This window comes from Argiope bruennichi, chromosome 6 (genome assembly GCF_947563725.1).
Source record: "Argiope bruennichi chromosome 6, qqArgBrue1.1, whole genome shotgun sequence".
Lineage (NCBI taxonomy): Eukaryota > Metazoa > Arthropoda > Arachnida > Araneae > Araneidae > Argiope > Argiope bruennichi.
Window position 1 is genome coordinate 80,828,741 of NC_079156.1, and position 26,585 is coordinate 80,855,325.

The 26,585-nt window shown below is 28.5% G+C and overlaps 1 protein-coding gene across 1 annotated transcript in view; it reads right to left on the reverse strand.

The window, feature by feature from the left end:
* The window catches only part of LOC129972827 (la-related protein 7-like), a 26,390-nt gene extending 3,041 nt beyond the window's left edge, over positions 1-23,349 (reverse strand). Inside the window, exons 1-11 of the mRNA XM_056087111.1 lie at positions 23,204-23,349; positions 21,320-21,398; positions 19,231-19,331; positions 16,884-17,129; positions 16,578-16,650; positions 16,391-16,482; positions 14,580-14,643; positions 14,270-14,448; positions 10,109-10,218; positions 7,744-7,966; positions 3,203-3,353 (exon numbers count right to left, since the gene is read on the reverse strand). Of these exons, the coding sequence (XP_055943086.1) occupies positions 3,203-3,353; positions 7,744-7,966; positions 10,109-10,218; positions 14,270-14,448; positions 14,580-14,643; positions 16,391-16,482; positions 16,578-16,650; positions 16,884-17,129; positions 19,231-19,331; positions 21,320-21,398; positions 23,204-23,290 (1,405 nt within the window). The 5' untranslated portion in view covers positions 23,291-23,349. The remainder of the gene's footprint in view (positions 1-3,202; positions 3,354-7,743; positions 7,967-10,108; positions 10,219-14,269; positions 14,449-14,579; positions 14,644-16,390; positions 16,483-16,577; positions 16,651-16,883; positions 17,130-19,230; positions 19,332-21,319; positions 21,399-23,203) is intronic.
* Positions 23,350-26,585: the final 3,236 nt, after the last annotated feature.

Consider the following 26,585-nt stretch of genomic DNA (forward strand, 5'->3'; position numbering starts at 1 on the left):
TAGAACAGCTCAAAAATAAATATACAAGCATTTGAAAGTTCAAATACTTATGCCTTTCATCCATCTACTTCCCCAATCCGTCTCTTCTTTTGCTCATAGTCAAAAGTTGAAACTTTCTGATCCATCAGACAGTTTAAACGACTTACCTATAGAAATTCTGATAGATGCTAATTTTTATTGGACTACAGTGCATGCTAAATCTCCTATTGGACTTTCTGCGACTCATGTGTTAATATCTAAGGTATTTGGATGGATTCTTTCCGCGACCGTTCGTTCACTACTATAGCATATTCTTCAGTTCACAATATTTCCTTAAAGAAATATTTGCAACACTGTTACGATTTCGACTTCACAAATTCGCAATCACGAGCGACAGACGTCAAGCATTCTTGCTTATTTTGGCTGAAGAGGATATAAACTGTACTAGGTTCCTGTGGTTTAGAACAGAAAAGAATGCAAACGGATACACTTGCGAAAGGAAATACTTATCATTTTTCACGTTTACCTTTTGGATTGACTTCTAGTCCCTTTTTGCTTAAAGCCACGCTTCGTGAATTAGCTAATATGCACTCTGATTCCTACCCTACTGCAGCTAAGCACCTGGAGAATAATATTTTCATGGACGACTTTGTTATGGGTTACTTGAGTCTCCATGTCTTTTGCGATGCTTCGGAAAAGGCCTATGGTGCCGCATTATACATTTGTTTCACTGAACTTAACGAAACTAAGGTTCGACTAGTTTGCAGTCGCAACAGACTTTCTCCACTTAAAAAGGTGACAGTCCCACGGTTGGAACTTTTGGCAGCCTTACTAGGAACTCGTTTACTTCACTATTTTTCCAAAGAAATTGGTTTAGATAATCAAACATCTATCTTTGGAGTGAATCAACTGTCATATTAAGTTGGATATGAAATGATCCTAATCGATGGAAAACATTCGTATGTAACCGAGTCATTCTTCAATACACTTTTCCAGCTCAGTGGTGACATTGCCCAGGCACACAGAACCTAGCAGATCATCTTTCTCGGAGTATTCCCAGCAGAATTACCATATCTAGAAATTTGGTGGAACGGCCCAAGTTGGTTAGCGCAAATTTCAGACGCCTGGCCAGTCCAAAACATTTTGACAAACAAAGAAAAATTATTAATGGATGTAGAAGCTCGTCAAGTAAAGACCCAAACATTGTGTACATCACCTATTCAAACTTGAATCGATATATACACAAAACTCTTGAAAATAACAGCTTGGATTTATCGCTTTCTGGACAACTGTAAATTTCGACCACATTTTACTTCAGAATTAACAACTGATGAGCTGAATAAGGCAAGAAATATTGGATTTTAGCTGTACAGAAACAGAGTTTTTCTGTAGAAATCAACGCACTACAGCATAATCGCACCTTACCTAAATCCTCAAAAATTTCTCGTTTCCGCTCATTTCTAAAAGATAACAATTTACGACTTGGTGGTCGGCTACTATTCACACGGATATAAGTTGAACAAAGACATCCAATACTACTTGAAGGATCTCATTATTGTTGATCAGACACGTACATTCGCCTGCATCATTTGGGTGTTCATGTAATTCTTTCAGAATTACGCTCCGAGTTTTGGATATTCCGTGGTCGTCAAGCCATCAAACGAGTGATTAAAACTTGCTTACCATGCAAACTCCCATGCTTTAAGTTCTAATGAAATAGGAGCCCCTCTTCCAGCTGACAGACTTACTCTTTGTATACCTTTCGATATTACTGAAATAGACTTTACAGGCCCAGTTTATATTAGGACCTTTAAACCTCCAAATACAGCCTACATTACGCTATTTACATGTTCTACTACCAGAGCCTTGCATATCGAACTTGTTTCTGACTTTTCTGTGGACAAGTTTCTTTTGTAGCCTTACAAAGATTTGTCAGCAGAAGAGGACTCCCACATACTATATACAGTGATAACGCCATTACCTTCCATGCCGCAAACAAAGAATTAACTTTCCTTTGGAATACATTGACTTCCGCGAAAGTGCAGCAATTCTATGCTCACAATGGTATAAAGTAAAGTTTATTGCACCACTAGCAGCTTGGTGGGGTGGATGGTGGGAGCGATTAATAGGTCTAATCAAACGATGCCTTCGAAAATCCCTTGGTCGCTCATTACTAGATGAGGAAGCCTTAACTACGGTATTAAAGTTCGTATATTTTCCGCCTTTAGAAAATACATAAACTATAGTAGGAATAGAAGCCTCACTCAACAGTAGATCTTTGATTTATGAGCGTGGTGAGAATGATACAGAGGAAGCTTTGAACCCAGCTCATTTCCTAACTGGTCGAAAGTTGACCACTGTCCCATCCGGACCCGAGTCTAGAAATAACAAGATCACAAATATTTACAGGCAACAGCAAGACCTATTGGATACATTTTGGAAAAGATGGTCCAAAGAATATCTTTTGGAGTTACATACATAACATCAAGTACAAAATGTAAATCAATCACCACGATTACGAGTCTTATTACAAGAAGATCTATGACCACGACAAATGTGAAAGAAAGCTCTCGTGGTGAAATTAATCGATGGTCGGGATGGAAGAATTCGAATCAAAGGAAAGGAGATTACCCGTCCAATTCAACTGGTCATACCTCTGGAGGTTGACCAGGGTGGGGATGATGTAGCGGCAAGCAAGCAAACAATTCTATATAATTACTTTTAGCTTGCATGGAATCACCTTGTTTTGTTGTTATTCTAAATCTACTTATGTGTTTGTACATCTATTTATTGTGAAGAATAAATATATGTCATACTAACGCCGTTGCCTTTAACAGGTTTTTTACAAAGTGTTTGAAAACATCAATTATTTAAATTCAAATATTAAATATACTAGTTTTCAATAATGTTAACTATATCATACTGACCCGAATATAACAAGTTTATAACTCCATTGAACACATAATAACTATCTATTATTAATTAAACTTTTTTTAATCTAACTTTATTTATACATTTTAAGATTTTTTTTAACAAATCATTATTTATGAATTTTTACTTCACTATTTTAGAGTAAACTGGCACTAAAATATATAGTTATTTTTCGAATAAAGAAAAAAATGAAAGCAATTTTTTTTCATTAAATTAATAATGGCAGATTATGTCTGAATAGTTTTAATTAACATAACTGGGTTGAAGTCACTTTTCAGAAAAATAAAAGTACCTTCTAATAAGCTCACAGTTCCAAAGCTATCAAACTTCTTTTCTTGAATTATAAAATTCGCTTCTTCTGGAGTATGACATCGAATAAACATTTCTGAATGTCCTAATTGAGCATCAATGTAAGCTACATGAGCTGCAGCTTTAACTTTTTCCTGAAATAGAAGTTTTATATTGTCTTTAAAATAAATTGTAAGAAACAGAACACGCATAAAATATTAATCTAAAATTTTGTCATTTAGAGTAGCTAACTACAGATTCCAATTAATTGTCTGCTTTATACACTTAAATCTGATTTTGTTCATTATGCAAGGTACCCTTTTTAATCATGGTCCAAGGGTAAAGTTCTAATCCATTAAAAATAAATAAATATATATTTTTTAATTAGAAAAGAAAATTAATGAAAATAATTGCATTTTGCATTGGTTGAATCAATAAATATATTGCAGAAAAAATTATGCAATAAAATTTTTATACAGCTCCCACCCAATTCTTAATCATTCTCTTAATTTTAATCTTAAGTCTAAAACATTATTACTAAATTGTAATGCTGTTTCCCTACATAGTTACTTTTATTATCAAGATTTAAAGATTCTAAACATTGCTTCCCTCTTCAAAGACTGCATGTCTCAATACACAGAACCATGACAAGCAATCCAGTATGGAGCTAGCTGATAAATGTGAATAATTTTTGGCTTAGTGTTGGACGACCTCTGAACTTTGCGACAACATCATTTAATTTCTTAACAATAGAATAAAGTCTTTGTTTTAGCTTCGAGCTCAGACCTTCATATAACTTTGAATTTTGTATCCAGGTATTAGCATTTTTCTTAAGACATCGGTCTGTTGCTTTGATGTCGTGACGAGTTTTCATTCGCTCTTTGGAAAGATCAATTCGCTTTCTAGCAAATGTATGCACGTTTTGCAAATGTTCCTTTAAATTATTGAAGCATGGAGAAAAGATGTATTTTAGGTCGTCCACAGAAAATATCAGCGCAATCGCGGCATTTGATTAAAAAGCTTCTCTAAGGGAGTCCATTCAATCACTTCATGAACTGCACTCCTGTAAGTAGGAGAAAAAGTGGCAAATGTGTATACCACTCAATTTGATTTTTTGAAAATAATAAAGGTGACTTAAAATCATTCCATTAAACCTCTCAGTCACGTCATCGAACGTGGAATGTAATACTATTGTTCTAATCTTTGGGATTTCAAAAAGTTTACAAAGCTTAATAAAGAGGGCTTAAATGAAATTTGTACTTTGATTCTACTGTAATATCATATACTTTACAAGGCAAATCCAGGTTCAAATAAGTTCATCAGCTGCTGTCTAGGTTTTCTAATAAGAAATAGCAATTGCTCTCAGGCCTCCTGGTAAAATAGTCCATAAGTACTAGGACATACCAATTGTTCTTTGAAGTTATAAGGAAAAAGTTCTAGAATACCAAAGGCCTTTCTTTCAAGTGGTACATCCGCATTATAATATTGTAAACAATTTTTAATCCTTGTTTTGAATTCTTTCATTTTCATTGCATCACTTTTTAAAGTCAGTAAAGTAACAAAATAACTCGCAGGTTATTTTTTCAAATGTCCTCCATTATCTTCTTGGTCTAATATCTAGATTATCAGGAACTTCTCATAAAACATCTTGAAATTTGCATTTCAGGAAAATTTGTTGCCTTTGGTATTGCTTTATCTTCACTGCCTCATTTATAACATAAATACATCTATAATATGTAAGGAGCGCAGTACTGTTTTATTGTATGATTTTCTGGCGCGAATATTTTGCTAATGATGGTAGATGTGCCAGAATTGGTCTAATATCTGGATCTCCTAGCTGTTATTTTTGGTTCTCACCTGAATATCAGTAATCTTCACTATTACTTTTAACATGTTTGGTTCCATGAATGAAGCTTGTGATTCGGATCACTATCTAATAAGATACTTTCTTCTTTACTACTTCTTGATTGTAGTAGAGAAGAGAATATCCAATTAGATTGTAAGTGTGAATCACAGGCAATTCACATGATGAACAATAGAAGAAGATATAAACTAAACATGCATATGTTCTACTCATACCCAATTCTACATTGAATAAGAACTTTTGTTGTCACATGGCACTCAACATCTTAAAGCTTTCTCGGAAATATCTGTTTCCACCCCCCCCTTTTTTTTCCCTGTATTGGAGCGATGTTTGCAACTATCAACTTCGAGAAAGTGCATTTGCATTTCCGTAAAAGATTGGTTCTCTTACAATATTGGATTTCGAAATAATATTTGGTACTTGTGTATTATCACAACCATGCCAACTTTCAGAATAACTCACCAAATTGACAATCCCGATTTTGGACATGTCTAAAGCACTGAATTCGAATTTTAATACTGACAACATTGAATAAAATTCAATGTCACCAGTATGGTTGCAATAGTAAGCAAGTACCTCATATTACTAATGTTTTGAACCACGTGAGCTATCTGATCATGCTCCATTAAAATTCAAAACTCATTTCGAGTAAGCATGATCCGGAGTTTGGAGAAGAAATTTAAGTCTATGGATGTAGTGTTGGAAGTGTTCTTTACATGTAACTCGCTATGTGTTGCACAATAACTTTTTTCAAACCTATCCAGACTCTTGTAAGAGTAAGTTATGACATATTCTTTGTTTCTGGGAAAGCACACATCTTATTCTTTCATTCCTAACATTCATATTGAAGGTAAATATTAGTTCAGAGATGAGTTCAAAAAGAGAAATAGTAAAAATTTGCTTTAAACTCCTGAAAGATTTCTCGCATCGTTCTAATTAAAATTTCATTTGGCTTCAATTAATTTATATAAATGTTAATTTACATTATTACTGAGATGCTTCTTACAAAACAGCAATAATAGGTGCATAAGTTCAAGGGAACTACAGAAATTATGCATTATCTCTGGACACGGTCAATCACTTACCCTCTTAGTTTCTTTTTCTTTTTTTTCCTAGATCAGTTTTAATTCCATCTACTAATGAAAGATATACAAAATAGACAGTGTCCTTTCGGAAGAATTTGTATTTTTTTTAAGGTTAATTTGAGATAGCTTTTATTAGCCCGGAAATAGGTAGCTGTTTATAGTCAGTGCACAAAATTATTTTTAATTAAAATCTAAATTACTAAATTTTTGTGCTTCAAAAATATTATTTAAAATGTCCGTGCAACTATTATAATCCCAACTAGGTAAGTAGTCTTCAAATTAAAGTCCACATAATATTGCTTCCATAAGATTTTCACATATGACAACAGTATTTCAGATTCCAAAAAGCATTAACTTAAAATGCCAAAATCCTCATTCGGTGGTGAAATCCATACTTTCACTATCTTCAAGTCAGATCTTGAATTGCCAATATCCGCTTTTCAAATCCAATGCCAAGAATCACTGGTTTCCAATCAGAGCATCCAGAGTATCATCTATTCGTGTTAGAGAGTAATTGTTATTTTTTGTTATTTTTTTAATTACTTGTAATCAATAGAGAATTGTATATTTTTCTTCTTAACAAGTGCACTAAATGGAAATCTAAGATCCTGATGAATCCTCAATTATGCCATTATTTGCTATTTCTTTTATAAGGTACTCTATTGCTAACAACACTGGGAAAAAAATTTCAGGGCATTCTTAATAGAAGCAAAATCAATGATCACTGATCTAAGGTTATGAAAAATGCATGAATTATGGCCCTATTTTTAATAGGAATCAAGATCTAGAAATTCTTCCATTGAATTTTATGAGACATCATGGCATATCAGCAGATTATATATGAGTGGAGATGCTCATACGACAAATGATTCTCTCTCTGGAGTTCAGTTCACAGAAGTAGGGGTTGATAGAATTCAATGAACCAAACAGCTTCTTTTTTTCTTTAAGTTAGCTCAGAAAAAAAATTGAGCCCTCAAAGCAGGATAATGATCTCATTAAAGTAAACCTGCATGCCAAAAAAGATTTCTTTAAATAAAATAATTTAGATACTTTTTATTAGTGGGAAAAGAATATTAACAGAAATGTGGGTAAAATGCTTTGGTAATAGCAGAATCCTGTAATTGATCATTTTTATTCCTGAATTGAGAAGAAAATGAATTCATACAAACTTTGAAAGTTTTAATGTATGCCAGATTTTTATTCCATTTCATCTGTAAAGCCTTTTTACTTGTAAATTTCCATTCACAATTTAAGCATTGGAGAGAACATGGCTTAACTTCAAGTGCATGCCTACTTATTGTTTATTTCCCACACTTGTTATTTATTTTGTATACTTACTTTGTATTTATAGTACAAAGCATTTTTAATGCTCTTCAGCCAACAATCTGCAAACTATTTTTAGTATTCATTCCTGGAACATATAAATTAAGATATGGCATCATTCTGATAATTAGATTATTCTACAGTATGATCATAATAAGAAAACTTAATTATGATTACTTGATGCATAAAATAAAGTTTACATGTTGTTGTTTTTTTTTTAACTTAAAGTTATGTTTCAAATTTTATCATAAAAATAAAATATTAAAAACTTACTTTGAAATTTGATAGATCAGTTATTGAATCTTTAAGTGTGATTTTTATGATAACTCCAGGTTGAAAATGAAGGCCTTTATTAGAGGTTTCATTGTCTGGCTTTTCATCTACTGGATCTTGTTCTTTTAGTTCTTGTGCTTCCATCATAATCTGTTTCTTGAGAAAAGACATGGTAGATCGTTGCAGATTTAGATATTTGTTGCGATATGCTTTCCATTCATGCCTGAATATAAAATAAAGTATTTATTAACCAGGATTAACCAGGATTTTTTTAACTTTATTTTATCCCTTAAGCACAATTTGCCAAACCATTTAAAATAATTTTTAGCAGAATTGTCTATTTTAATGGTATCCAAGTTTAAATACCAATTTCTAAACATTAAAAATTATAAAATCTTTCAACAGTTCAAAAGCAAAATTTCACTAATCATCATTATTTAATTTGGCAGGAATATTTTTTAAAAATTACACAATAACAATAATCTTTTTATAAAATATTAAAATAATAATCTCTTTATAAAATATTAAAATTCTTCTACCTCAAATTACTTATTGCGATATTTTATAGTATATTTTTCTATTAATCTATTATACCAATAAATATTTGATAAATATCTATCAGATTTACAAAAAAAAAAATTTTAATTCGTCACCATTACACTTTTAGGATATCAATTCAATTAACTGCTGTATATAGGGAGAAATTCAATCCTTAAATTAAGGTGTAACTTTAATAAAAAAAAAAACTATTTATCTGAGTATTGTAAAAAAAAATTCCTGTAAGCAAACCAAAAGATGAAGGCAGAATCCTTTGGATCAAAGATATGAGGGGGAAAAAATTTCACTCTTTCCTTCCATTTCTATTTTTAATTTCAAAGGGGCTGGAGTTATGAAGATAAAAGAGAGTGTAACTTATGACAATTTTACAAGGAGGTGCACATGATAGGTTAAAAAGTCACTGAACTAAAAAGTTGAAAATAATTCAAAAATTGTTCCTATCAAAAAATTTTATTTATCAGCAATATGATGCACCAATAATTCATCTAATTAAAATTATATTTCTCTCAGTTTTTTCCTTTCTATCTTTGAATAAAGATTTCAGCCTTCATCTTTGAGCTAGATAAATGTTGTCTGAATTTGAAAATGTTCAAATTCAGAACAAGTCTTTTATGCTTTTTAGAACATATTCCTCACTGATTCAAATCTAATCAGAATTATTTGACTTATTGTGTTCACAAGATAACACACACAAAAAAAGATGTTATACATATAAATAACCTTTCAAATGGAATGGGAGAGGGGGTAAGAACCATCTACAGAAAGTGTAAAAAATTTTTCTAAATATTGTTAAGATGTATTGAAGTTATGTACGTGTCAAGAACTCATTGATATAGGCAGTTTTCCGGTCCTTCTAGAAGAAATTTAAAATTCATTCAAAACAAATTTTTAAATCTTCTTTAATAAAATATAGTTTGAAATACTAGCCCTAGTATAAAAATGGTTAACGACTTGAAGACGCATTGGAAGTGATTGGAAGAAGAAAGATTAAGTTAAATGTTAATGAGACAAGCTGAAAATAGAATTCTACTATGAATGTAACAATAACAATATTTTCATTCACAAAGTATGTAAAAGAAATAATTATACAACAAATTTAACAAAAAGAAAAGAAAAATAATTTTGTCTCGTTTTGTTAATAGAAGAATCATGCACATAATTGATGAATGCTTTCTAATATGAACCAAAATATAGTTTTTGAAAATTTTAAGCACAATAAACATGAAAAATTAATAAATTTTGAAATCATCTCTGATTTTATAACAAATTTTTAATATAAAAAGAAATTTTAATACCTGATGATGGAATTTACATATTTCTCATGCAAATAAACAAATAAATATAAAGAATAAAAGATTTACATATTTCATTTTTATCTCATTTTAACACTTTTAATCTAATGAGGTTTTTGAGTGAAATTAATTAAGTTCCTAATTAATAACCAACATTCACAATCGAGAAAAAGATTATTTTTAATGCAAGTTGTTGTAGGGTAGATGTATTTTTCTCTACCTCAATGATAGAGAAAAACACATTCATAAAGGCATCAATTATATATCAAACTTTAATATGCACTTGAATATACAAAGAATGAAAAATAGTTTTGGAGAAATTAAATTGGTAACTAAGAGCTATTTACTAAATTTGAGAATATTTAAGTATGTTTCATAAAGGATGTAGAAATGAATTCTTATTAATCAATACAATAACGAAGACTTATTTGAAATTTGATTTTATGTAATATAAGACATATTGAAAAATCTGGAACTATTCTACAACTAATTAAAACATAATAAAGGTATCTTACTTTGACATGACTCTTAATACTGGCTTTTCTGAATTGTGATGACCTTTCTTTTTGTGTTTCCTTTTTTTCTTAATTTTACCACCTTCATTTTCAGAATTAGCAGCTTCCAGCTGAAAATAAATAAAATAATAAAAACTCAAAACCCCTTTCTGTAATTTTCTTTCTTGATTTTATAAAATTTGTAGCAATAAGGCTGAAAGATGGAGCTAGAGATTGCAACTGACGAAAATTTTCAAATATTGCGTCACATGCATAGATAAAAAAGACAATGCCAGGGATTGAAAATCACTCATCAGCTGCTAACCTCTAAGCAATTGTAATTATAAGAAAAGTTTTGGAGAAAAGTTGTGCATTACAATGAGGCATTTTTTGTAGTTGTTTATTTTGATTTATTTTTCTATTAGCAATTGCGAGGAAAATATTGACTCTACACACATCATACCTACCACCCTTCAGTTTAAACTAGATAGGCATCCAAAAATTCAGCAGAGATTATCATTCTGCATATCCCTTATCAGTTTACACCAAAGAAAAATCACTCTAGTTATATTATGAGCAAAGCACTTGCATATATATAATTTTTTTAAGAGAGGCGATTTAAAATTTCTGGAAACCACAATCAGTGAAGATCAGCAGAAATTTTCCCAAAATCATGTCATGCAATAAGTAACATTGCTCTAAGGAATCAACATGCTCATCGATAGTTAAACTTTTTGAAAGAGGTACGTAAAATAATGTCATAACAGCCATCGCTTTTTATAAGTAATGTAAAGTTGAAAAGACTTCTTTCCCAACAAGTTTTTCAAAGGAAGCTCCCAGATTTCTTCTCAGTTCATAAAATAAGAAGCATTTAAATATTTAAATTATAATTTTCACTCTATATTATATCTGTTATAGCTAAAATAATGGTATCTGAATATTATTACACTTGTGAGGACAAATATCCACAAAATCAAAACCACAAAAAACAAAAATTAAAGTTATAAAAAAGAAATCCAAACAAAAAAGTAGCACTGATTTTGCTCTTAAATTTTTCTTGTCAAAAATGAATTCGGGAATAGCATTCGGAAATTCAGATAATAAAAATCAAAACAACTGAAAATGAATACATGCTCAAAAAAAGAAAAAGGGAGAGAGACAATGAAACAAGAATTTCTGCTACAAACCATGATGTTGGAATCGAAATTGTGTAACAATAATTTTACTGTTTCTTAGAACTTCAATTTTATTTGGTTTCTTGTTAAGTCAAGATAGGGAAGATATGTGGGAAGTTAAACAAAGAGGAAAATTTTATTCCATCATTGAATTCAGTAAAAAAATAATTAAAAATCAATAAAAAATATTTTAATCATATTAATTTTAAGTTTGTTAGAAACCTTTTGTTACTACCAAACATCTTTTTAGCCATTACCAATTACTATAATTATGCAAATTTTAAAATAGATAGAATATTAGAATATCATATGTAGAAACTTCCATTTTAGTTCTCAAAAATCTGGCTTTTTATCTTTTCCTTCCCCCCCCCTCGAAATTTCATAAATTGTTCGACATTTAGAATAAGTTTTATTTAATCTGCGATTGCTATTTTTTTTATCAGCTGGTGCATTGAATTTTTTCTATGATTGTCAGAAATGGATATTACAAATCAACGTGTAGAAAAGATCATCCAAAACAACAAAATATTAACAGCAAGAGTTTTTTATATTAACCATTTAAATTTTGGCTTTGGAGTGCATTGTAGTATCATTACAAATACTTGTGTGTCAAATTTGAAGGCTGTAAGTGCAACATATGGTTACAGAAAAATCTATCTGGTGAGGATATGTTGAAAAGTCCAACCGACTTAATAATGGATAATGATACTTTATTCTATATGAAACATGAGAAAGAAAACAAAGACGAAGCATACATCAAACACTCAGAGGAATAAACAACTAAAAGGCAGCAAAGTGTTATTAAAAAATAGCAATAGTGCAAAGTGCTCAGAAAGTACTCAATCGAGATCAATACTCTAAAGAAAAAATTCATTCAACTATTCCTCTTTTGATTAGATTTCCCTTGATGTTTTATAGTTCTTTGCTTTTATATGCTTTTCTTATGCTTTTATAGTTTTCATGACAGGGCAAAGAAGTTTTTTTAAGGATATAATATCATTGTTCCTAATCAAGATGTCGCCAAAATTCCAGTAGTTTAGAAAACGTTTTTGTGACCAAATTGTCAATTTGACCATATAGAATAAAGTGTCAATCACCCAGCACCCATTTAAATATCTGTAAAACTCTTCCTTGACATGAAATTAACTGCACAAAAAAGTAAAATTATAGATTATCTGAACATTGAAGGAATGCCCATAATTATTTCCCTTTTAATTATGTTTCGAACGATTACATGAATTGAATAGACTTCAATTAAGACGACAGAAATATAAATGTATTTATGGTAGCTATTTACAAATACTTACAGTTTATGAAACAAAAACAATCTAGCCCTCAATTGATTACAAGACAATAGCTCACACATAGAACATACAAGAAAAAATTCAAGATGCTATGCAGTAAATTGGCTCAGATTTTCACCCAAGTTCGTCATTATCAGAAACAATGACAATCATGTACCAACCTTACAAAGAGAAAATACAATAGCAACTATTCATTCATCGATTACTGAAGCAAGGCTTTTATTACTTTAGGAATAAATCCCGAATTTACAGAGAAGAATAGGAATTTCTCTGAGCAAGTCATTAAATTTTTTGCCAAAAACTTTAGTAAGAAGTCAAAATATTTTCACTTTATAGAATTTATAACAATATGTATACATAGCAGTTGCTATCACTCACTTTGTGCTTGAAACCCTCTTCTCCAATAAAAAGAATCAATATGAGAAAAAGAATCAATTCAATGAGATTTCTGATTCATTATTAAAGCAAGAAAAGTTGCAAAATGTCAGTTTGGAAATTAGCATGCAATAATATATGTATGTATAGTTTTAAACTCATTTATGAAGTCTGTTGCATTTTAAACTAAACAAATAATCTGTGTATGATGTTAATTTTTTGTAGTTTTGCTAATAGAAATTAATGTGAAGGGTGAAGTAATAGTACATATTGCAATTTCTCTCCTCACATACATTTCCATTGTTACATGTGAGTTCATTTCAGAAGTGTTTCGATATATCAGGCCCTTTAAATCTACTCGATTTCTTCTTTAATTCAGTTAATTACTCAAAAAGATGATAAAATCCATCAGCAAATACAGACACTTGTATTTTAAAATATTTATTTGATTTAGATGCAACATATTTTATTAATTTACACTCAAAATATAGCTATGTACAATGCTTATATAAAATCAGTCACGAAAACTGGTTTTTTATTGATGGAACAAGAGCACGCAGGCTCGTGAACAGTCTGTTCACTTCAGTTCGTTTTTAAACGTGGACGGTCTTCTTCACATCCACCTTCACCTAGTCAATTTAATAATTTCACTCAAAACTGAATATCAAATAAGATATGGTTCATTGCTTTTTGCATGTAATAATTAATAATAATTTATTCTTCCTAAACATTTTCACATGAATGATGTTTAAAAAATTATACCTATAACTTATTTTTAAGAGTAACTGATAATACAAGAAATTTAATATTCAATAAAGCAGATCTGTTTCTGTGAAGACAATAAAAATCGAAACTAAAACTCAAACATGAAACAACTCCAATGCATTTATATTCAAAAGGGAAAAGGATTGCCAAATCAATTAAATCAATCAGTTGCGTGTGCAGTGAAATTTCATGGAGTGCAAACGAGACATCCCACCTGCATTTCTCTAGGTTGTTATTCATTTTATTCATTTCATGTAAGGTATAGGATGACAGCCTTTGTTGCAAAAAATACCTTAACCCCCTCATTCAATCAATCAAATTCATTTCATGTCTTATTTCTTATTTTTTATCGTGTTTTTCCATTTTTGCTATTTCAGGACTTTAAAGGCAACAAAGAGCATGAAAGTCCGAAAGTGAACAAATGCAGAAATTGTATTTTTTTAGAAGAGGGCCCGACTGAACAAAATGCCATTGTAAAAAAAAAGACATTATATTTTCTAAAAAAGAAAAAAAAAAACTTTTAAGAGCATATTTTGAAAATAAATATGCTCAAAAACACATACATCACTTCGGTTTTCTACAACAGAAGACTGGTGTTTTTCAGTTTCAGTACCTTCGGCCTCAGAGGTTTCTGTTGGATGTTCAGAATCGGATTCTTTTAGCTTCTTATGAGGTTTTTGATAATCCTCACCAGCATCATGTTGTCTCTTCCGATCCCTTTGCTTTTTTTCAGTTTCACTACCTACATTTCAAAAAAAAAAAAAAAAATCAAATGAAAGAAAATTGTTTATTTTGAAGAAAGATATCATTTCAACTTTAAAAAAAATTTGATTTCTTTTAAAAAAACATTCATGAAACCAAATTAATAAGTACCAGAGTTTTGTTCTTTTCCATGATCTTTAATTGAAGAATTCATTCCAGAAGCACTACCTTCTTTCTAAAAAATATTATATTAAATATGAATCGAGTTATACACTGAACAAAACTATTTTTCAAATCACATAGCATTTTTTTTAAATAAAAGAATACATATTATAAAATTTTTAAAAATCTAAAATAGTTTAGTCTAGACACAAAAAAATAGTTACAATAATTTCTTTCTATTCATGACATGGGTTCTTTATAAGTTCTTCTTTTCTTTCTTTCAATTTATTTTTGAAAGATATATTTCCATTATAACCTATAATTCCTATATAAAGCATTATATCCATGTAGTAAAATGTTTATGAATGCACATTCTGCATTCACAAGCATTTTACTACATGGATATAATGCAACATAAATACTCTATAATCATATTCTGAAAAGAAAGATATTTCATTTAATTAGAAATGCTTTGTGAAATGGTCACAATTATAATTGCATATGCTGGTTGTAACATAATTCGCCTGTGATTCTCACAAACTGTCTAATTAGATTATCCTCTTTTTCTACTAAAGTTTAAAGAAAGATTAGATTTTGATTTAAAACACAAACAGAAATCATGACAAAGAATATGTTAATATAAAATATTTTGCTAAATCCTTAGATATATTTATAACTGATATTCAATTAACAAATGTTTTCTTAATATCCCACTAACAAGATAAAATCATATTGAAATAATATTAGCAATTATTAGAAATTCATTATTCAATTATATTATATTCAAATCATTTTATTATATTCATCATTCAATTTATTTCATTATACTGTACAAAATGTATAAAAGAATAAAAATAGACTTTGCTCTATTTTGTAGTAATAACCACAAAATTACAGAAACAAGTTTCATTTCTAAGTTATTATTGTCATGGATTTCTTTTAAAAGAGCGATATATCATTTAATTTGCAAACAGAAAATCAGATTCTCTTTCATCTGCCCAAATCTTAAATGCAGGTGTGCTTTATAAACATAAAAAATACATTATCTGAAAACACAAACAATACTACATTTCTACCAAGTAATACTACATTTAAACATATCATACTTTACAAAACTCTTAATAATTGCCTTATTATTTTTATATCTTGAATTTAATTGTTACTGTTTTCTTTCTTTGAATCATTTTTAAACGTGAATATTTCTGGTAATGAGAATATTTTATACTAGCACCAATAAATTAAACATTTCCATGTAAAAAACTTTTTAAAAAATTATCAGTTATTAGAGGATTAAAGAATAAAAACTTATGTTTTCCTATTAACATGTCTAGTATTAAAATCACACACATTAAAAATGTAAAAATTAATTTCTGTTCTAGAGACAAAGAAATATATCAAGCAAACTTGCAGTCATGCTGAAGTAATGAATGATATATTTATCATTTCCTACCTAATTAAAAAAAAAATGAAAAGCAATTTTTTTCGGAAGTTTGTATCCAATACAACATATAATAATATCTAGTTTAAATATTCCAAGTCAAATAAAACATGCTTTTAAGAAATGGATAAAATTTTGACAAAACACTGCAAAAAAGTACCAAAAAATTCTATGCATGTTGAAAGTATGTTGACAAAAATTACAATTTCAGAAAACGATGAAAAAGTTTGCTGAGATTTTAAAAAGAATCATTACATAATTTAGAGAGAAAATTCTCAATTACTTCTGCTATTTATCTAAAAGTAAAGTTTTCCTTTTACGATGACACTTTCAGCCAGTGATTTAAAAATTATGACAATTCATAAATCACTATTTGAAATACCTTATGAGGAGGTTCATCTGCATCTGAACTCATTTTTCTTTTTCTTGCTTTCCTCTCTTTGTCTGGACAGGTTTCATTTTTTTGTGATTCATCTGCATAGAAAGAAAGCATTAATATAACAAACATCAACATAATACAGGGACAAAATGACAACAAATAAAGATAAAAATTACAGTAAATAAAATACCTAAATTTGATTTGCTTTCAGTACACTGGTCATCACTTTCAGTGTTTTCCTTCCCAGATGATTTTTTATAAAACTAAAAATATAAACTTTAATGTAATGAAAATATTACTTCTAGATAATAAATAAAATGATAAATGGTGCTATTCACAGCAAATATTAAATTATTTCAAGTAATAATAAATAGTACTTATTATTTCATTATTACAAATAATAATAATCAATTTCCAAATAAAATTATTAAAATATGTAAAAATAATCCTAATTAATAAAAAAAATCAAATATAGACAATCTTTTTTTTTTTTTACCTCACATGCTTTTTGGACACTCTCAGGATCACTAAATTCAACAAAAGCAAAGCCTTTGGTCTTATTAGAAACCTTATATCTGGGAATATTGATGTAATCCACTTTACCAAAAGGTTCAAAAACATCCTTAATCCATTTATGGTCTGCATGAGGTGGAAGTTTTTCAACATAAAGAGTACAAGCATCAAAATCTTTTGGTTTCCCCATAGGAGTAATGCGTCTCACTTTCGTTTTTTCTACATTTACCTTAAAAAAATTACTTATGATTATTTTGTTCACCAGCAATATAAATACTGATAAATATTTGTCAGCAAAAAATGTTAAGAATTGCCAAGGATATCAATTATTTTCAAAATATTTTTATTGTTCATCCATTTAAAAAAATTAAATCAATACAAAATTGTATTATTATTTATAAATTATTTACTTCTAAAAAAATTATTATATTCTAAAAATTCTAATTATAAATTATTCTAAAAATTTCTAAAAAAATCTTCTAGAATTATTTCTAAAGAAATTCTAAACCTAGAAAATTTAACATTTTATATTTATTGACTAATGAAAAAATACTCAAAATTATCTGTTACACTGATATGTAGAATGAAGTAAAATTTATAACTGAAGAAAATTATTACTCTGAAAAAAATACAAGGTAATATTAACAATTACTTTAAAAATACAAAGTTAGATTTATTACAATATGTAAGAATTGTGAGATTAGCTATCAGTTTTTAAAATTCTAACATCCTTTGTGACTTTATACAAATCCTAAATTAAACTCAACTCGCATATGTACGATATTGTTATGAATTCTGAAAATTAAATGTATTTAAAATTGTTGGCAAGTTTCTTGATGCCAAATTAAATATCTTTTGGGAGGAGGAGTATATATGTATTAGGTGGTATCTCAGAATTTCTTCTTTTTTCCAGAAAATTCAAAAGATCTTCCACAAATGCAAACTTTCCTACATTCACTAATCAGTCGGCAGGCTCACATTTCAAGAAATGAAAATTAATGCCAGCTACTAAAAGTCACATTTTTCTCAATTTTCTTTAAGACTGGAAAAGAAACTAAAGAGTAGGGTATTCAGTGAACACATTGTATTTTGCTGATCTGTTCAGTTGTACTTTCAATGAATAAGAATGGTGAATGATAAGCAGTGTTTGGATTGAGATAAAATTGCAGAATTTGACTAAGCAACTAAATTGATCTGCATTATAAAATTTAAAATTTCCCCTATGCTCTGTAAGTATAATAATGTAATCTGAGTAACTATGTACTTTAAACTGTAGAAGTCTATTAAAGATTCAATTGTTTTTATTTTTATCAACTGTAATATTTAGATAGCATAAATTTTTGTTAATTCCATCTAAAGTCTAGTCAATTCACGAACTTGCTTGAAATATATATAATAATTTCACTACAGTATATTTGCCTTCTTAAAATACAATGCATTATATTTGCTTTCTTAAAATTAATTTCTAATTATTTCAATTTGTTTTAACTTCTCACATTCTTTGGCTTAAATGCCCCCAAAAAGTTATTCAGTTACATTTCAGGTAATTTCTTTTGAAGCTATACGAATGCAGTCCCTATACTCTCTTTTCCTTGTATTTCATATTTGCTGTGAATGCTCTCAAATTAGTGATGGATTGAACACAGAACTTTTAAAAAGAATTTAAGAATGTGTTTAAAAATTATGAAGAAAATCATTTACAGAATTCAGCTACAGTTCCTAGAAAATGTATTTCATTTATGTTTGTAAAGGATATAAGGATAAATAACAGATTAGTATTAATGGCAGAGAACACAAAACCTTTAATACCTGAGATTTTACTAGAAATAATTTATAAAAGATTTAATCATGGTAGAATTTAATTAATTGAAAATTCAACATTTTTTTTAAGAAACATTTTTTGCAATGGACATTTTTTAAAAAGATGCAATAACAAATTTAATTAAAAAAATAATTGCATATATGCTTTTTCATATTCAAAGTACTACCAATTTTCAAAAACAATCATTATTTGGAAGATTGTATCATAAATTGACAAGTTTATCTACAATGTTTAATAATAATTATTTCTCAAATTGTCTTCTTCAAATCAAAGATGAATTTTTCCATACAATACAATTAAAAAGATTTATTGCAGAATGCACTTATTTACATTTAAAAAAATCAATTACTATCCTCTAGATATAAGCAAATATACTTACAGCTAAAGTAAATTTTAAAAATAATAAGTAATTAAATAATATTGCAAGCTTTATGCGTTGCTTTTAATTAGCTATTTAAAAATAATGACTAATAATTTTTTATGTTAAGAATTAATGCAGCAATTTTACCTGTAAAACTGTTGATTTTGAAAGTGCTGCAATTATTGCATTTACATCATCTGTCATCTCTTTGATTTTATTAAAAGATTTGAAAACCTCCAAATCAACATCTATAATAATAAAAATGTAAAAATATTATGGTAATTGATGGTAGAAAGAAAACCTTTTGCTATAAACTAAACACATAGTGAATAATTTTTTTTTTAAATGCAATTCCAGAATAAAATTATAATACATTAAATATTTAAATATACTCTTTCAAAATATATTAATTAAAAATGTATATATATATATAATGATATTTTAAACTCTAATTTCAATAATAAATTAATTCCCAAAGTTTCATTGTAATTTAGCCCATATCAACGTCATTCTAAAATATTCTCTAATTTCCTGATCCCATTCCACTTTTTCTATTTAATTAATTCAAGAGAAGCTCTGTAAAAATGCTTTAGTCATTGGTTCTCATGCTCTAAGTAAAAAGAGAAAAATTGCTGATTTAAACAAATACTTTTTAAAAAGATCCCTCTGTTTCCCTTGCCTGATTTGCACGCATATGGAGAAAATCCCTATCTAGCACTGTGACGAAATATTTTCCCTATCAATAGCTCATGTTATATAAGACAAAGGATAATCAATAGCTTGCTCTTCCCTTACTTCTCTTGCCTAATCTGTTGCTCTGAGGGGACGTGCCTTCTTGTAAATAAACTTCCCAGGATGGATTAAAGCGAATTTAAAAATGCAATGTCTCTTCACTGCTTGTCGCACCTGCATTCTGCTTAACATAAAATAATGCTTACACACACACACATATATATATATATATATATATATATATATATATATATATTGAAAAATAATAAAATATTTCCCAATGAAGAACTAGAAAAATATCAGTTTTTACAGAAACATATTAACATTCTAGACTTTTATTTAGTTTGCAGTTATTATAGAGATACCTAATACTACTAAATTTTTTTTTTAAAAAAAATATGAAATATTATACTACCTGCTAAAAAAGAAAGGAAAAATAAAAAAAGTTTGAACATTGTTCAAGAAAAATAAGTCAATCATCATAAATGTTATATTTAAAATACATGGTTTACTTATTAGTATCATTAATAAAATACACTGTTTAACTAAAAAAAAATTAACCTTTCATAAATGGTTTGCATCATCTCAATATGACATAATTACATCTCTATTATTACACTTTTTAAAAACTAATACAGCCATAACTGTATTAGTTTTGAAATGTTTTTGTATTTCTATATAATCAAGAGATTATATCCAAAATCTTTGCAAACAAATTAGCTTAAAAATAGGAGATGGCCTCAAAGCAACTACACTATATGATTTTAAAAGTCCACTGTATTAATCTCATATAGTATTTCAAGCTTGATCTTCTCATAATTTAAATATTGCATGACAAAATTTGATTTTAAAATAAAATTGATTACACTACAAAATTAACTTCAATAATTGTAATGTGTTCTCTAATTAGATGTACTTAAGTAGTAACTAAATTCAAAAGAATTATTTTGAAATTTATCTATTTACATATTATAAAAAAAATTGCTATTTATACGTGAAATGTTTAATAGTCAAAATATTTAAAGCATTATATGAGAAGTCGAGCTACAGATTGAAATGATTCAATTCTTTATAGGAAATTACACTTATAGATACTGTTTTCAAAAAGAGAAAGTAAACTCAATAAAAATGGTAATTGATTTTTAATTACATAATTGTGACTAATTACACTTCTCATATCGTAACATTGCACATTCATTGATTTATTTTTATATAAAATACAACACAGGGTTTATTTTATTTATTTATTTTTAATTCTGCAAACAAAAACTCCAACAGAATTTATTCTATATTCTAAAACAAATCTCAAACTTTGAGAGCAATTTATTTAAAACAAATATTGCTAACACCTGGAATTCACAAAATATAAATTTCTAAGATTATAATAATATAAAATATTGCAACGAGGTTTATAAATATTTGCTACATTAAAAAAATTTTCAACTTATTTTTGAAAAAAAAATTAAATCAAGTTGAAAAATACATAAAAAGAATATATACTTACAGCCTTCTGGATTTTTTGTAAGAAGATCTTGAAGATAGTTATCTCTAGCTAAATTTGAATCACTGAAGTAAAATTCCATCTGAACAAAAAAAGAGTAACATTTTACCACAAATGTAAAATACAACTAAAATAGCAAACCAAAACTAAATCATAAAAATATTTTGAATAAATAAATCTTTGAAGAAATGAATTGTTAAAATTAACCCTGTATAACACAAAAACATTTGTAGAATGTTCTCGTATTTGAAAGTAACAACTCAATGCAATACACTTTTTTACTGAATTTCATATTTTGAAACTTGCTACTTTTATAAAATACTACAAGAAAGATTCTACCAGTATTTTTTCCAAAATTGATTACTGCATTATATAATTATTGCATTGTAAATTGAAATATATCTGATATTTTTAAAGGAAAACTTTGCATTAAATGATAATACCAAACTGGTAATCAGAAGAATGTAAACTGAATCCTGCATCTCACAATCTCTTCAAAATTAAAATTTTATTTGTGTTAAAGATTTCAAATTTTTAATCACTAATTTTTAGCTGACCTTGTGCTCTTCTGCATTTTTATTAATTTTCATGGAAAATATCAAAAATATTTTATCTTTATATGTACTTTTTTTTCATTTCCTCTTTCTGAATTGTAAAAGATTTATTGATATATCATTAGCTAACATTCATTTATAATTAGTACTTCTTATGAAAGATCATGAAGAAAAGATATATTCACTTTTAAAGAATTGCATTTCACAATAAAGGAATAAAACATTAGTGCCTCGATTTTAACTACTTCAGACACCTTTTTTAAGGATCTTCAGCAGCTGCCTAATGTTAAATGTCTCTATTTTATCATATACCAGCCACTTTTGTATGTAGCAGCAATGGTATGTAGAACAGCCTTACTGACTGTAAAAACTATTAATATGGATTATATGGATTTAAATTTTCACCTTGTTTTTAAAGAGGACTGAAAAATATGAATTAAATGAAATACAACAAATTACTGTATATGCAATATCAAAAATATGTAATATTTTATGCTGTTGAGTTATGTTATTATAAACATTATACAATGTTTATATAATGCTATGAAATAAGAATTTGGAATTAATGTCCAATGAAATAAAATTTTTATCTTAACTTTAACAATGGCAAAAGAATGGGATTGAAGGGTTTCATGGAATAATAAAATTAGTTTAAATTCCATTATAACAATAACAACATTATTACAGATATATTATCACATTATATTTAAAGTATTACATTATACTTAATCACATGCCAGTACTATTACAATATATCAAATTATACTAAAATAATTTATTGAAATTAGAGAAGAAAATTCTAAGGAAATAAAAATTTTATCAGTAAAAAAATGAAATATTTTAAGTTTTAAGGTAATACTTTTTTTTTTTTTTTGAGAAAAGAATTTTGTAAAATATAGCTGAAAAACAATAATTTTTAAATAATTTCCAGACTTTGACAAATAGACAGGGACTTCCATTTGTCATGTATAAATAAAGGCACCAAATTTCATTAATATCAGACAAAAACAAATGATTTCTACAACAGAAATACTAGCAAACATTCATCTCTAAATACATAGAGGTTTCAGCATTAGAATATTGATATTTCAATAATTTACGAGATCACCAAAAGTATACATGACACCAATAAAACAACCTACAGTTAAATATGCATTAAAATTTGATGAAAAGACTTTTAATTACAATATTCGTAGATACTAACATATTTATATCTTACAATAGGGACAGAAATGTCCAGATGACATTTTTAAATTAATAAACAAACACGCATTGAAACTAAACATTTCACAAAGATAATACTTTGAAAAGATACAAATTGTAAACAATCTACCTGTTCTCTTATTTTTGTATAGAACTTCTTTTTCTTTTTTCCTTTCAACTGTTTGGGAACTTTCGAATCGGCAGAATCGACTTCCATTATCAATCCGAAATACTGCGAAATTAAAATGTGCGGATTTTCGTGAAGTATTGTTTTGATGCCAGTTTAGAAATGAACAACTTGTTCGATTTATGATAAAGTTGAGTATTTCTAAAATGCATCAGCTCAACTGTTTGACATTGTTTCTGATACTGTGAACTGGTATGTAAAAAATATAATCTTACTTAAAAAAAATGCATATTCTTCAAACAAAATATAATATATCAGTTCGAAATGCTCTCTGTTTGTAATGAAAACTAGACAGAATCAATACATGGTACCGAGCATCACAACTTGTAACGATTAGAACCAATCTTTTCCGAAAAATTTTATGACGATATGCTATCCTATTCTATTATGTAGCAATTTAGGTGATAAAATACAAATTTACTTAGAAACCAAAATATGAATTCCAAAAAATCTCTAATGCAAAAATTCTAATCTCTAAATGCAAAATGAAATTCTCCTTAGGCGGCATAGCAAACGTATCTGGCATAACTTTTTTTTTACTTTCACTTTCTCTCTTTCATGACATTTTACCTTGAAAAGCAACATAGGCACACTAATGCTTTGTCCTTCTCTGAAGAAAACTGTACCACAAGTTCGATCCAAACGAAAACGGGATAAGTTTCCTTTCTTGTTATTTTTGAACGTCAGGCCAAGAGATTTTAAATATAAAGCAAAAGAGGATTTCTCATCCTTTATGTCTTCAACCGCCAGATAAGATGTTGCTTATTTCTAGAGAGCCTGAGAAGAAGTTTGAAGATTGTGATCATGTAAAAGAATTTGTTATTGAGAAAACTTAAACTCGGTCCTAAAACATTTAGACTTAAGTTTGTCCAGCACCAGAAAACACTTCAAAGCTCGTTAAGAAATTTTGCTTTCGAACTGGCTTTTTTTTTTTTTTTTTTTTTTTTTTTATGCATCTAAGGTATGAAAGCTACCAATTTTCAAAAGTTAAAAGAACTTATAATCACTGATCAAAAGAAGAAACGTGTTCCGTATAAGATTCCGTACAAGATGTTATACATTTTTTCTTGTCTACAACCGACCACTGAACGAAGCAGTATCGACAATATTTATTTTGGGCAACAGCTGTTTTTATGAAAAGTTATTCATAACACCAGCCGACTTACGAACTGTCATCCTCTTCGAGATGGTTGGCTCCAGGCATAAAATAATCAATCTCTGATCATCCTCTTCGTCTTCCTCTGCACTTTATCACCCTGTTAAACGAGGAGCAGACCACCCTTTAAGAAAAATCACCACAAAATTCTTAATATTCCTCCACATTCTCGCTCCACAACAAAATAAATCCAAACAATTCAAAACTTTCAAATAGTTGGTAAAAACTGTCATTTTTGAACCTAGTCTTTCAATGTTTTAAGATTTTCTAGTGTCATTATTACAGTACTTAAATCATTATTTTCAACTTTTAGATTCTTTCTTAGTTCCGAGATTTCTATGTATTCCTTTAAATAATGATTTAAAAAATTCCAATTCCTTCACAGATACATTTATTTTGCCACATTGTTTCAAATCTTTGGAGATGCACAATCCACGGTTTTTTGAATAACAAATAATTTTGCTATTGTTATTTTTAAATATTTGTTCCAAATATCTGTTATTTCAATCATATTATAAATTAAAAATTGTTACTTAATATTAAATATAAAATTTAATAATTGTAATTAATACTTAATTTATTTTAATTACTTACTATTACTATATTACTTAATAATTTACTTTAATACCTAATTTAATACTTAAGTAACGTGTGATTGAATTAACTTATCTGTTTCAGCTTACTTCTTAAATTTGATTTTTTTTTCAAAACTATTTATTTAATTTCTTTATTGGAGGAAACCATTTTCTGAAAAATTTGAATTAAATATATATGTCATTTCTTTAAATTGTTTACTTTAGTTCTATATTCGACCAATAGATGGCGCCTGCAGTAAACGGAATATATGCAAAGTCAAGTCACAAGCAATTAAAAAAAATTTGTATGGAATAGTCAGTGCATCATCAAATGCGAATATCTGAAGGTCAAGATCACTCTCATGAAGTGGAGAGGCGACTTCACACTTTCCAGTAAAGTCACCGCTCCGATAAATTTCAGTGATATGCAATTCAGCTATACGATAATTCTAAGAATAACCGGTCCGTTCACTTTTCAAGCCATTCACAGATTTCTCCTTTTCTGTTTTGTCCGAGAGCTTCCATTGGACAGATCGTATCGGTTGTTACTTTCCAGTGATGTCACCGCTCCGATAATTTTCAGTTATATGCAATTCAATGATACGATGATTCCAATAATAACCGGTCCGTTCACTTTTCACCCATTCACAGATTTCTCCTTTTCTGTTTTGCTCGACAGCTTCTATTGGACAGATTATATCGATTGTTCGTTCCATCGTGATCCAAAATCTGTAATCAAGATATCACCAGTAAGATCGTATCAAGAATTTGAATCAGACCCCTCTTTGAAAAGTATTGATCACTGGTATTTGTGATTTTATGATATCGGTTACGTAATAACCGCTCGTAAATTATTCGTCATTCCTAGATATAATTTGGATTATCAGTGAATGTTATCTTTTTATTTTTATTTCTGGGTTAGGGAATAAAGTCATAAATTACTCTTCCTTTTTTTGGGGGGGGGGCATGTACCATTTGTCAAATCCTTGTGGCTTTATTTCTTCTCTTAATTCACCATTGGGGATAATTAAAGACACCATTGGGGATAATTAAATCAACACTCTCTTTCTGTGTCCCCAACTTTGCACATTGATCCGCTTTTTCATTACCGTATGTTCCAGTATGGACCTCAGCCCAGTTTAACTCTGTTCATATGTTATTTTTTACCTGTTCTTTTATGGTCCATATTTCCCTATTACAGTTATCAGGCGATTATAGGGACAGAGAATCTGGAAAAATTGAGCATTTCTGCTCTTCCTACATCTTTTCATAATATTTAATGGCCATCTTTAGAATTTGCACTTCTACCTGGAAAAATATTTATGGACTCTTGGGGGAAAATAATGTCTGCGACGGAATTAGTTGATATGCAGGATGAATATGAGCACATTAGAAAAAGTAAAAAACATTTTTTAAAGGACACTTTGGTGCAAATCCAGCAACAAAAAAATCTGAAGATCTGTAGAAAAGCCTAGATATCAAATTCGCCTCGTGGATAATGATGATGTTTGATAAATGCAAACCACTAGAATATTATGAATGTCGCCCATGTAATCATTTGAGACCTTGTAAAAGATAATTCAGTTGTGATGTT